The following is a 14,537-nucleotide window of genomic DNA, read 5'->3' as shown; positions in this document are numbered from 1 at the left end:
CTCGGAGATAAGCTGCTTCAGGTAGGAATTAAGTCATTTATTGGCTTCACTAAACAAGTACACGGTTGTCACAGATGAAAATATTTTGTTGTGAGGCGGTGACTTTAGATGGTGGTCGAGAGCCGCTCGAACCGACAACAAACTAGTTTTCAGATTATAAAAACTGTTTTCTTTTTTCGCCACTGAAACGTAAAACTTATAGAGACATTTATTCATCTTGTTACTTCCATGCTTTCAAATTCTGTCTTAAACTCGTTTTGTTTGTGAAATCATTCTGTTAATAAAGAAAATCTTGCTCGAATTTAACTTAATTTGTTGTCTTCATTTTAAGTCATCGAGATCGACAACATGCAATTTATAAGGGTTTTTTTTATTACAATTAGCAAACTTTTCATCTCTTTCCTTCGAAAAGTATCACCTCTGACTTAGCTGCATCTTTAGTGCCTTTCGGAATTGCATTTTCTTTCATCCTATTAACTTCTTTTTCTGAAATGTCAAAAAATAGCTAAGCGGCCATTTTGAAAGTTAGTGCTCCCACTATAATCACCTCGCGCGAGGTGATTATAGCAGGATATGACGCAATCCTCAACCAATCAGATCAACAGAATCTCTATAATCACCTGAGTAATTATACTAACGTAATATATAATTAATCAATTTTCACTGACCATAGCCACCCACATCTTGACAGAGTGGTTGAATGTTCCTCATTTGTCCTTTTCTGAGCGAAGAGCATCTTATAAGAATATAAGTTAGGCACGTAACGATTCAACTTGTTCGATAGCAGGCGTTCATATTGTGGGAAGCAAAAACAGAAAAAAAGGTACGAGAAAGATAAAATAAAATAAAAAAATCGAATACGAAAGTGTCCAAGAACAGTAGCAACCTAAGATGCTTTAAAATTCCTGGTTGCATTTCACGTCGAAGGAAGTCCCCTAATTTTAGCACCAAGGGAAGGACTAAGAGAACAAAAACACGATTGAAAATCAGAACTTGAGAAATGGCCTAACTAGTGCATCCTCTTAGAGTATAAGTTATTCAGCTTGTTCGATAGCAGGCGTTCATATTGTGGGAACCGAAAACAGAAAAAAATAAACGAGAAAGAGAAAATAAAAAAAAATAAAAATAATAAAAAACTGATCGAACACGGAAGTGTCCAAGAACAGTAGCAACCTGCGATGCAAGAAAAATTCCCTGTTGAATTTCACGCCGAATGAAGTACCCTAATTTTAGCACCGAGGGAAGGAATAAGAGAATGAAAGTAGGATAAAAAATGAGAACTTAAGAAATGGCCTAGTGATTTGAAAAAAAGGAAAGGACATTAACTGTTATTATTCTTTTAAAAACAAAATGCTTAATCATAGGACAGATGATATGGAAGGTTGAATATCGAGATAAATAATTAATCAATTTTCACATCATAGCCACTCGCACTTGACAAACTGGTTAAGTGTTTCTCATTTGTCCTTTTCTGAGTGAAGAGCATCTTCTTAGAATATAAGTTACGCTCGTAACGATCCAGCTTGTTCGACAGCAGGCGTTCATATTGTGGGAAGCGAAAACAGAAAAAAATATACGAGAAAGAAAAATAAAAAAAAAATGATCGAATACGGTAGTGTCCAAGAAGACTGCATTTTAGGCCAAAGGAAGTCCCCTAATTTTATCTCCGAGGGAAGGAATAAGAGAATGAAAGTAGGATGGAAAATAAGAACTTAAGAAATGGCCTAGTGACTTTGAAAAAAGGAAAGGACATTAGTTGTTATTATGCTTTCAACAACAAAATGCTTAATCTTCGGACAGATGACATAGAAGGTTGGATATCGAAATAAATAATTGATGTATTATCACATCATAGCCACCCACATCTTGACAGACAGGTTGAGTGTTCCTCGTTTGTCCTTTTATGAGCGAAGAGCATCTTTTTCCTTTCTGACACAAACAGTACGGTCTCACAGAAAAGAAGAAAGCCAGAGAATGGCGAGGATCGAAATCTTCGTTGGAATTCATTTGGTCTCTATGTGGGCTCTTTGTTTGTTTGACAAACAATACGGACAAGCTGGTATGTATAGCTTGGATGTTCGGTTGTTTAAAATAATTAAATTAAATTAAATTAAATTAACACTCTTACTAAAAACGTTGTATCTGAACATGACATTTTCGAGCGCTTTTAGCGTCAGTTAGCACTGCTAAACTTGAGGAGAACTGAACTTTCGAGTATTGCCAAAAACTCAATTAAGTCAAAAATGTTTAGAGAGTTATTATACCGCCTTTATTCCGCCGCGCTACCAACTGTTTTTCTGAACTTGCATGGACGGCAGTTGTTTTGTTCAAACTTGCATGAAATTTGAATTTAAGTGGTTTTGCTTCCAATTTTTTGGGAGTTAAACTACTCAAGATTATGATTTACAGCCTTTCAGTGCTAACTATCTGTCTGATGTTTTGTGCTTCGGCTCACTCCTCATTATTAGCCAAAGATATAACTTTATCACGTAATTTTTTATTGGACTTAAGAGTGCCTAAATAAATGTGATGGACGGTTTATTTCTGCAAAGAAAGTTAGCTTTGTTGCAAAATAAGCACCACCCAACAGGAAGGTCACGTACACAAAGCTTGATGTGAATTTTAAAGCCCTTCCCAAACGGCACATGATAGTCGATGATGATGGTGCTGTAATTAAAAATCGCGAAAGACAAAAAGATTCTGGCACAACTATGATAGTCGACGATAGTTTTTCGGTCAGCTGTTTTCTCAACCAGCGCTCTCTAGATTAATTTTCGGTTTTTTGTTCCAACAACTCTGTACTTAAGGAAAATGAAGCAGGCTACCGCCCTCTTTCGCCGCCATGTCTGCAATGTTTACACTTGGCAGTTGCCTGACAATAAATTTAAAAGGCTTACCTCACAGTAAACTATCTCCGACTATAACAAGTTTCTCTACTAACTACTCTATCGTCAACTCAGATGATCCACTATCATGCGCCCTTTGACCAATGCTTAACATAAAACTCTGGCTGAAGTTGATTCAGGAGCGACAATTCATTTTTTATTTCATTTGTTTCAAAGTTAGAACCGGCTAAACCTATCATCCTAGTATATGTAGTTTTCTCAGTGCATAGAGAACTAAACCGCCCTGAAGGTAAGATCAATGGTCCCAGAGAATTACTGAGTATTTGCTGTTAAACAATTTGCTTGTTAATTCAGGCTCGCGTGCGCCCTTTGTGATTTAAATTAATTCGTATAATATACTGCCACCTGCAGGAAAATTCCTGCAATCGCATAATTTTTTTTTCATGAAATCTTCCATGGCAAATTTGTACATGACTTTACTGAGTGACTACTTCAAAGACTGTAATTCGACGTTTGTACCGTTCAGATAGGGAGCTAAGTGCTGACGTTCGTGAGCCACGGACGCCAACAGGAGGTCCAATGTTTCCTTTTTTGGCATGGGTTTGATCCTTACCACGAACAGGAAAAACTCTCTTTGATGACTGAGGCTTAGCATTACAAACGCTATGATGTCAAAACACTCCAAAAAGGGAAAAATTCAATTTCCAGTTGCCGTCCGTGGCTCAAAAATGTCTGAGCTTAAGCACACACGTTCGTGAACCTTCTCGATCTGTGCATGATTTTCAATGTGGAAGAAGATTAGAAGAAACAGTCCCTCAATAGGCGTAATTCATTAGCTAGATACCTTATTTCGATACCTACGCTTCTCATTAGAACCGTCAACGAGTAGAACAAAACTGGTCTGGTTTTACCGAAATGTCAGCCGTTTGGTTAACTTCAACATTGTTCTTTCAGACGCTTGTAGGTCACTGGAGTTTACTCCACCACGTGACGGACACGCTCTTGTAAATCACGTGATGAGGAATATCACTGTTGACAGACAAGACTCCTGCCGTGTTTCATGTTACCTTGACGACTACTGCCTGTCTTACAACTTCGGCCGCCTTAAAGACGGACATTCCGTCTGCCAACTGAGTGATTCCGATCACATACAACACCCTGAGGACCTCAAAAAGATTGATGGATTTGTTTATTTAGGGACAGAGGTAATTGATAGCAGGCTGGAGTAGGCGGATTTCGCCCTCCCCCCCCCCCCCCCACCCCAACCTCCATAATTTTGCAAGCATTAAAGCTATGACAATAAGATTTGAAAGAGAGATAGTACGTCCAAAGATATTTACTTCCATAGGTGCCAAATGGCGGCCATTTTGCATGTGCCATCTTGAATTTATGGATTTCCCGCAAAACCTCATGAAAGTGCATAAATCGAACGAAAGGCAATCAAAACTAATAAAGACGAACATTAATATGAGCTTAAAACATAAAAGTTACAGCAACAAAGCAATCTTTCTTCATTAAAAAAGGAATTTTCTATTTTCTGAAAAAAAAAATGCCTGTCAAAAATTGTTTGCCATGATAACATCTTAATCAAACAACACTAAACGACACCAACGCACCAACTTTTTTCGGATAAATTTCAGAAAAAAATCCTCTAACATTAACTGCGTTATTTAGGTTTAAAGTCGCCGCGGGCGGAATCTGCTTTCCTCGGTCTAAATAGAGTTAAGAACTGCTCGTATCTTAGCGGTGAACAGTGCGACAAGCAACTTCTTTTGCCCCCTGGACTTTTTCTACAATGCTTTTAATTTACCAAATACCTCATCAAATCCCACAATTCACCCGCTCAGTTCAGTTTTTGAGACACCACACTTGACCAAATCGTTTTGTTTTTGACATGATTCTCTAAAATATCGACTGTGAAAGTAAATGGTTACTGTTTTCAAACTCAACAGAATGCCTGCTCCAATAACAAGTGTTCTACAAACGGCAAGTGTGCGATCAACCCAACAGATAATACCCACTACTGCAAATGTCAACCAGGCTTTGTTGGGAAGTATTGTAAAAAACATGGTACAGTAAAGTTTAACACGAGAGCAAGCTAATAAAATCCTAATTAACCTCTATATGTTGATCATTTGTGACTTTTTTCCGTTTGACGATCCTTCGTAGAATTTTCAATCCCCGTTTAGAATCACCTCGTAGGTTATCATAGGAAAGTGTGGCATGCTTAATAACTTTCATTTGGTGGGCACCCTTTTGGATTACATCAACAAGACTTAGATGTTAGAGTCACCATGCACAGCCCAATAAACAGCAACACGTGAAAGTACCGCTCACTAGCTTTCATTCGAATGATCACACTTTACATTCTAGACTTTAGTGTTGAAGGTAATTTAATTTTCAATTGAATTCCAACTGATTCCACAGTAAGTCACTACTCATTAGCTGTAACTCATTCACATTGTTGGTCTTTACCAACAGACTTAAAAGTAACTGAAAACCATCTCGTTTAGCATAATAGGCAGTAACAGCCATGGAACGTTCTAATAGACGTTCTAATAGACGTTCTAATAGACGTTTCCACAAATGTCGTCAATTTATTAACCTTTATACGTTTGCTTAGATATTGAAAAACGTGGGGGGGGGGGGGGGGGGTTAAATAAATATACGAGGGCTGTGTGAAGGCAAAGTGTAGACATTGATTAGTAATGGAGACATGACAATGATCAAATATGAAGGGGTAACACTACACATATAATTTACTTATCACTGTACCATTCTATAGATTTAATATTCTTCTTTATGTAATTTTTTTGTTTTTGCCAGCTGTATATAAGAACTGCTCCGAAGCTCCGAAAGAAACAGGCATCTATATGATGACGCTGGGTATCGAACCAGAGCATTTCCCTGTTTACTGTGACCAGACAAGCGACGGAGGAGGTTCTCAGCATTTTTACTTTATGATTGTTCTTTTTTTCTCATTTGTGGAAACAGATTTCAGAAAAAAAATTGATGTTGACAAATGTTGACATTATCCAATGCCATCAACTGAATTTACCTAACAAAGGGCTCTTGCATTGTTTAAAAACTTCCAAAAAGCCTTAAAAAATGTTGCATTTTTTGGTAGGATCCCGCTAAGGATTGTTTAAAGATTTTAGATAATTCCGCTGACAGTTTTCAACTTAAAATTCTAAAATCTCTCCCCATTAATTGGAATAACCCAGTTTGAATAGCATTCATGTCATTTTCTGATCAATTTAAATCTCCCTTTACAAATTTACGTCATTTCGATTATCCGTTAAGCATAACCCCAGTTTCAGCCTGATCTGGATACTGTAAAAGTCTGTCAAAATTAAAGTTTTTGTTTTTTTTGTTTCTTAAACTTCACCCTGATTCCTGCTCTCAAGATCCGTGGAAGATAAAAAATATCAAGTACTTTTAACAACAATAAATCTAATTAGAGAACTCTACAACAGGCAGAAGAGATCATGTCACTTACTGGCATTTAATGCAGAACTCTGGGTATTTCTTTCTGACGCGAATCGAGTCAAGGATTTGGATATAGGTAACACTTTGGATATAAGAGGGCTTTTCAATTCAGTGCAATGAACCAGTTCGAACACTGATTTTGTCTTGGTTCCCATTGGTAGAGAAAATGACACGAACGTTCACTACTCAATCCCAGAGCACAATTAAGCAAAACCAAAAGCAAAGGCGAAATTACTTTCGACACACAATTGAAAAAAGCTTTGGTGTACAAGTTTCTTGCATGTTTTTTTTTTCTGCAGCAGATAAACACAAATCTAAATATTCGGATTAAAATTTTCAATTACGTACAGGGTCAACTGAAACAATACGCTTCTCATTTGCCGTATTTACAGGCTGGACAATGATATTTAAAGTCGTCGCTGATGTTGAACCTGCGCATATTGCCGGCCTGTGGAATTCAGCTAATACACATTCTGAAAACGTGACAGTGGCCCTGGACACAACTACAGCTCATTTAGGGCACTACAAAAACCGCATTATACTGGCTAACAACTGGCGGAAGTTTAATCCCAGGGAGGTATGTAAGAGAGCAACTTTGTAACCTTATTTAATAATAACTTAAATAACCTTACAATTGATAATTCAATAACCTTATGTAATAATAATAATAATAATAATAATAATAATGATAATGATAATGATAATGATAATAATAATAATAATAATAATAATAATAATAATAATAATAATAATAATAAGACATCTTTTAAGTTTTACTTGATCTGTTCTTTGTAATTAGTTTTTATTAGTTTTTATTCACTTCATAGCCCACGGGTTACGCTGCGTTAGCGCCTAGTGATGCTTCTTAACTGTATAGAGTAAACAGACGTTTTAACTGCTATGATAATAATAATAATTTTCTACCAAATAACTGATTTGAACTTCCTAAGCCAAATCACGAATTGTATATCACTCAAATTGGCTCTTGTTGGAAACTTGGACACTTTAAGGAAATTAAGCTTGAACAATTTCCATCATTCACCACGTGCAACTAATTTTGGTCATCAGCCGTTGTACGAAAATAGAATATTATGCAAATAAATTTTAGTACACTTGTACCCATAGAGCCATTGGGTCTCATCGTTCACGGTTTATGCTTTTTAGGTGTCAATAATAATAATAATAATAATAATAATAATAATGATGATAATAATAATAATAATAATAATAATAATAATAATAATAATAATAATTATGCACCTTTATTTAACAACCATGCTACCTAATTTAGACTGTGAACTTGCTTCACACACAGGGAAACACTAAGTTGAGCGTGTTTTTGTTGCTACTACTGCATAATAAACTTAAAAATGTAAATTAATGTAAATATATGAAAAATATATTTTGAACTGCGGATGAAAGATCAAATAGAAGAAAGATCCTTGCAGTTAGTACTCAACTTAAGCAGTTGCGAAAAAAAAGCTTGAAAAAAATTCAGGCTTGGACGGGATTCGAATCTCTGCAATGCCGGTGGAGTGCTCTACCAACTGCGCTATCAAGCCAACTAGAAGCTGGTCATATTGTGAGCTCGTAATATACCCGTGAGGGATGAATAAATGAATGTAAATATATGAAACATCTATTTTGAACTGCGGATGAAAGGTCAAATTTAATTGTCAGTTGTTGCTGTTGTTACTGGCTACAGGCTCGAGTTGTGCTGTACAAGGCGGGAGCAGAAGTTAGTTTTCTGACGTTTAACGCCATTGATATGGACAACACTAAGTGGTTTTCCCAAAAGCAGCTTATCTGGTCCTCTTGGACTGATCTCAAAACTTATGAAGCATCACAGATCAAGTATTTTGACATCTATGGAGCCCCTAATGTGATACGCTCCTTTGAGATCAGTACATCGTACATCAACTGCGATAATGATGGTGGTTGGTTAGTGATCACCTCCACTAGCTCTGACGGGTGTCCGTGGGCAAAACGTAATAACATTTCCAGTATTGTCTACAGCGCGAGCACGACTTCAGTGAATTTTAATCACTACGGTAAGATAAGGCATTTTCTTTCACATTAGTGTCTTTAGTAGTAGTAGTAGCAGTAGTAGTAGTAGTAGTAGTAGTAGCAGCAGCAGCAGCAGCAGCAGTAGTAGTAGTAGTAGCAGCAGCAGCAGCAGCAGCAGCAGCAGCAGCAGCAGCAGTAGTAGCAGTAGTAGCAGTAGTAGTAGTAGTAGTAGTAGTAGTAGTAGTAGTAGTAGTAGTAGTATATTAATAATTATAATTATACACGTTTTCAAATTAAACCACGTGGCATGGGCATCGATCAATTGCTCCCTTAGGTTCGGCTCCTCAAAAATCGATACTGTATCGGTTAGTAAACAAATACTTTCAAAATAGCGTATACATATGTGACATTCGTACAACTTACGGTTCCCAGCAAGTGGCTGTGGCATCGCGCGGGGACAATTTCCCTCTGAACATATTAGAGTAAAGGATGTTTACTGTTGGTTTGGATAACAATCTCATTGGACGAAACTAAAAAAAAAAAAAAAAAACGACTGAGTTAACTGAGTACTTAAAAAGTTGGTAGCCAAGCGGACGGGGCATAAACGGTACGTGAGACGCCAAACGGAAGGCCTCTATTAAGACAACGGGGCAGTCTTTTTCCCCTTTTCTCATCCTGACGCCATATTAAGGTTTTAAGGAACGCAATTACAAGACAACAATTGTTTACTGCGTAATTTCTTTTTAGTGGAATACTAAACCACTATTATCTGGGATATTTTCTGTCGTTAGTATTGTATTGGCAGTGCTCTTTTAAAATAGCTTGTGTCTTTCTTATCTTACAGGTGACGTAGGCTTGGCTGATGTCCTTGCAGTGTTTATTCGATGAAGACGTAACACGCCCTTAGAAGCAACTACATGCATATGTATTCCCCACTCCACAAACTAACAGAGTGACTGGTGCCTGTGAGGGATTATGGGATCGTTTGGGTAGACAGATAAAAATTGCACCGATGAATAAGTGCATTTCTCGGCAGTTAATTGCATAAGAAATACTCTTTTAGATGAAAACTATTTAATATTAAAAGCTAAACTTCCCGTAAAAAATGCCGAAATTTTCCCTTATTTGGCGGCGCGATGTCCACCTGTTCTACCCAAGGATCTCACAATTCCTTAATCGTACCAGTCTCCTCTCAGCTTCTGGAGTGCAGTGGGGAATTGTGTAATCCTTATGTGACCGGCTTGGAAAAAAAGTTAACAAAGCAAGGCTGTATATAAGCGTTAACAAAATAGACTTAATTTTTTAAGCAAATAGGGTACGTATTAAAAGTAGATCTTTGTATAAAAAAGTATGTATCAACTCTGATAAATTTATATCCACAATGGCATTCTGGAAATTTGTGTAAATCTGTTCCGAGTAGCATCTAGTAGTAAATCTGTTCCGATCTTAGCTCTGTCCACTTTCACTCAACGACGTTTTTTATCACGTCTTTTTTTAAGCCTTAACAGGATAGCATTTTTAGAAAAAATTGTTATACGTTCGTTGGTAGGTGTTCCCAAAATTATGTTAATCCCATGCGCCTTGGCGTATTTATCATATCTTATAAAGTAAACAATTGGTTATTTTAATCGCATGTCCATCTATCATATTTATGAGAGTCTGTCGTGACTTTTGGATCACTTTCAAGTTAACGAATTAATGAGTAGTGGCCAATGCAATGTTGACTTAGCCATAGTATACCGAGGTAGCGCATGGCAAACTGCTAATCCATGTGGCTGTACGTGTATTCTGTTATCAAAATTTGATAAAAATTATGAAGTACTCTACGAGCAAGTAGTAGTTACTATAATTGCAATGCTTTAATTATCAATCACGTATAAATAAAGGATGATTGATTGATTGATTGATTACGTAATCGGCGAAAGGGTATTAAAATTTTTGTCCTTGATCCTGCAAAATGAACCCTCAGTGAAACAAAAGAGAGACAAAAAAGTTTTATCAAGCTTCGCACCATACTTTTAGCATTTCATGGTGTTGTCGAACTTTTTAATGCTACTTTCCTTGATTCAAAAAAAAAAAAAAAAACACGCTGTGTTGAGTTTATTACCGTTGTTTCAGCTTCTGAAGCGCATCCGATCCACACAAAATTCCTCTCCAAAACCCAAATTGAGCGTAGACATTTTGAAGTAAGCACTTACAAAATCCCTATTACAATGAGTTCCTCCCTAGAGCATCTGGTCACCTTATAACATGACGACTACAAGGTAGACCTGATTTGTGTTTGCCCAACCCTCCGTCATTCCTCGTCAGAGGTTTTATTTAACAAGAACGTTGGGTTATAAACTAGATATTTAAAAACGATCCTTGAGCCCATCCCATACGCTCTCTTTCGGTCCCACAGGAGGTTTTAGAAAACAAAGAGTACATTTTTGTCCGGAGATGGCGTTCATTTGAATGGGAGGGGGCGACATAAATTTTACCGCAATTTACGAGGGGAAGTGCCCAAATGCTTGCATTTACTTAATGATATTTAGCTAGTTTTTCTTAAATGCTGGTCGCCAGTTTCGTGATTCATTGCTATGGTTTTTCATGCTGTGTTGCGTCCGAAGCTTTTTTCATTTTGTGTTGTAACTTTATCATTTGGGCGCTGCCCATGTCGGCGGGCTGTCTTTGTATGCCACTGTTATCTTACTGAGCCCCGTTTTGGTCATGATTTTTCTATGGCCAGTCGAGTCGGCCTTTCCTTATCGACATCGTTTTCCAGAATTTCATGGCAACAATCTATCTGAAATTTATTTTTCTGAGGCCTTACCATTGTTTTTGATCTTTGAAGACTGTAAATCTTCAGTTACACTCTTACTGGGTGATAAAAGAGGCTAAACCAACTATACAAAAAGATAAATTTTTCTTGTCCGATGAATTTAAAATTATCTATTCAGGTCGTAGCCCCCTGTGCAGATTCTCTTTGGGCTGTTTTATATCAGCTATTCATAAAACGTTCAGGGTGGAGACAGGTGGACAGGCTCATGCGGCAATCTATGTATAGCAAAGTTGGAATAATAGGCGTGTTGGCCATATAACCTTTGCTATGTGTTTTTCTGAATTTTCGAGTGTAAAGCTCACATTTTTGCCCGATAAGGAAAGAACTCAAAATGCAAAAAACATCAGATCTTAGACGTGCATTTCATTTGTCTTTTTCTGTGGAGTTATTGGTTTCATTTTTAAAACTAGGGCAATTAATAGCGAACAACGTCTCGACGTCCTCGTGACAGCCCCAAGGGGGAGGGAGAGGGGAGAAGACTTCCATATATGTTTTGAAGAGCTTAGATGAGATCATCGATCGGTAAACACCTGGAGCAGAAAAACCGTTTTAAATTCTTATTTTTTTTTCTATAATATACTTAATTTATCGTATTCTATACTTATTCTGGACAAATTAATTTTGGACTGAGCAAATTATTACTCAGTTGTATACACTTAACTTGGCTTGAAGCACTTTCGATCCTGAAAAAATGTCAAAACAAACTTGTCTGCCTCGCTTATGTGACATTTTTTATTAGAGAACTTCACCGGATATTAACATTCAGTCTAACTCTATCCGTGCAAAAGGTTTCACATCTCGATCACATCAGTGGAACAATGTTTTCACAATCTTTATACTTTACCTACACCTATCTTCATAAATACTTCACCGCACAAATCACTCACATTTTTAACTTGAAAATACTGTTATGAGGAAGCCGAAACTTTTACTACAAATTTCGCTAGTTTTTATTTTCAAATGATTCTTGAAAACGTCTCTAACTAAAATCTGCTTTGCAATTGGCTGGAAATTAAACAAATAAACTATGAGTCTCAATGTAAATTTGAATTTTAGAATTTACCTGATAAGCTATAATATGCATGCACGCCTCTGTAGACAGCAGGTGAAGTTGTGAATGCAAAACAAACTCAAAATTAATAAATTTTCGCTCTGAATAAGGGTAGAGGGAATGAAGCCGAATATGATCGCGATAGAGAAATTGAAATGAAATAGATAGGAAGAGGGAAAGGACAGGAAATGCACTAGATGCTTTGGAGAATGATAAAAATACAAGTGGCTGTATCAAGGGGAAAAACATTAAAACTTCAAGTAGAAAGGAAAGTTGTCCATATGCCTGCCTGCTTTAGAGAAAACTTACTCACGTCTAAATAAATTTCTGGTAAACGCTAAAGTTCGCAAGACTTGCAAGTTTTAATAAACGAAAATGGTCAGCTATATTATGTCTATTTTTATCTCTGTATCACTATATTAAATTACATTACTTAGCAACCTTTATTTTGTAATTATGGACTTTAAGTTAATTTTGACTTTTAATTGTAATGCGCTGTAGGTCATGTACCTGTTGTCTTTAGCGCACTATAAATAATAAATCATCCTTGTTACTTTCGCTTTTCATTTGCATAACAGAACACGCTTACAGACAACGAAAGTGAAAAATGAGGAAAGGAATTTTCGTTGGAATTGATCTTGTTGTGGGGTTTTTGCATACTCTGTGGCAACATTCTTGGGCAAACAGGTATTGCTTAGTAGAAACCGATTCAATTCCAACCGGGGTTTTTTTAGTTCTTCCAAACACTTTCAGCTTTTGTAAAAGTGTTGAGAACTCGACTTTTAAAAAAACCTTAACCAGGTCGAAATTCGAACACATAAATTTTCGTATCAACTTTTGATCGCAAGAAGCTATTCACGAGAAAGAGATTTTGTTAAGAGGCTTAACGTATATGTTGAACTTTTAACAAAGTTTAATTTCAATGATTGGCTTCAATCTTTAAATTTTGCAAGCGAAGTTTCTCGGGATTAAGTATATGTAGAAGCTTTCAGTTGATGTCTTTGAGTTATAAATTAACCTTGAGTGAGAATTGTTATTCATGCATGGAAGAGGCAAGCACTTCCCCGGCGACATTCGTTTAATTAGCTCATCCCCATAAAACACGTCTACGAGTTTCCATTAAAGATGATGCCTCATAGCTATTTTTTGCCGATAGTACTACAGTGTACAGTTGTAAGTTCTCAGTTAACCCCATCCGGGATGGGGTTAGCTGAAAACTTACAAAAGACTTTTGCCTTTGATATTCGTTTGAAATTCAGTTTTTAGCCTTGTTCGGTTAAAATATTAACACATTAACCTTTTTTGTCGTTTAGTTTTCATGCGTTTTAAACCGGGACCAACACGCTAAGTTTTTTAATAAGTCTGTTAAAAATTAATCATTTGCCATCTGTCACATGATCGTCAACTGAAGGCTACGCATTTCAGGCCACAAGGCCATAATGGGTGTCTGCTTGTGGCGTTATTAAACTATCGTTGGCATCTATCTTCTTGATTCCGATGCAGTCTTCGAACGTCATCGAAGCTGCATACCCATCAATAATGATATGCGGACGGTAGAGTCTTTGAAGAAGGATCCGGTGGCAACTGAAACAAAATTTGGCCTTGCAAATTACAAACTCTACAGGATATCCAAAGGAGTACGATACGATATCGTAACTTCTAGATATTCCTGGTTGCGTTTCTTGCGCTCATTATTGAAAGAAGGAGTCGTCAATTGACTTACAGGCTGCGACCAATTCTTCATATGTTGGAACTTGTGACGACGATCTCAATTCTTGAAATATTAGAACTTCTATAGTAGTACAAAAATGCTCCGAATTGTGCGACACTTCAACCGTTTTGTTAACTTCAAAATTGTTCTTTCAGACGCTTGTAGGTCACTGGAGTTTACTCCACCACATGACGGACACGCTCTTGTAAATCACGTGATGATGAATATTACTGTTGACAGACAAGACTCCTGCCGTGTTTCATGTTATCTTGACGACTACTGCCTGTCTTACAACTTCGGCCGCCTTAAAGACAGACATTTCGTCTGCCAACTGAGTGATTCCGATCACATACAACACCCAGAGGACCTTAAAAAGATTGACGGATTTGTTTATTTAGGGACAGAGGTAATTTTTCCAATAGCAGTGCTTCTGTTAGCGCTACTTAGGAAGGTCGGTAATCTCACCATACAAGCCTGTCTAGCTTTGCACATGTTCTAAACCGAAGGAATAACACAAAACTAGAGAATATGTAAGGAAAAAATGACTTAGCAAGTATTAAAGCTATGACAATGATATTTGAAAGAGAGATAGTACGTCCAAAGATGGTTACT

At 37.0% G+C, this 14,537-nt stretch overlaps 2 protein-coding genes across 6 annotated transcripts in view; both read left to right on the top strand.

Moving 5' to 3' along the window:
* The window catches only part of LOC146488730 (uncharacterized), a 68,186-nt gene that overhangs the window by 22,074 nt on the left and 31,575 nt on the right, over positions 1 to 14,537 (top strand). The gene's annotated exons all lie outside the window — the stretch shown is intronic.
* LOC146488733 (uncharacterized) overlaps positions 1,505 to 14,537 on the top strand; it is a 25,111-nt gene continuing 12,078 nt past the window's right edge. Inside the window, exons 1-7 of one of the 5 annotated variants that reach the window (XM_085113333.1) lie at positions 1,505 to 2,059; positions 3,801 to 4,051; positions 4,799 to 4,916; positions 5,673 to 5,786; positions 6,728 to 6,912; positions 8,041 to 8,386; positions 9,187 to 9,448. In XM_085113333.1, coding sequence (XP_084969459.1) covers positions 1,837 to 2,059; positions 3,801 to 4,051; positions 4,799 to 4,916; positions 5,673 to 5,786; positions 6,728 to 6,912; positions 8,041 to 8,386; positions 9,187 to 9,230 — 1,281 coding nt within the window. In that variant the 5' untranslated portion in view covers positions 1,505 to 1,836 and the 3' untranslated portion in view covers positions 9,231 to 9,448. Of the gene's footprint in view, positions 2,060 to 3,800; positions 4,052 to 4,798; positions 4,917 to 5,672; positions 5,787 to 6,727; positions 6,913 to 8,040; positions 8,387 to 9,186; positions 9,449 to 14,080; positions 14,332 to 14,537 lie in introns of those variants that run through there. The other 4 variants (XM_085113348.1, XM_085113341.1, XM_085113357.1 and 1 more) reach the window with 4 other exon arrangements.

This window comes from Pavona decussata, unplaced genomic scaffold (genome assembly GCF_977016875.1).
Source record: "Pavona decussata unplaced genomic scaffold, jaPavDecu1.1 SCAFFOLD_8, whole genome shotgun sequence".
Taxonomy (NCBI): Eukaryota; Metazoa; Cnidaria; class Anthozoa; order Scleractinia; family Agariciidae; genus Pavona; species Pavona decussata.
This window is presented reverse-complemented; position numbering and strand designations above follow the sequence as displayed.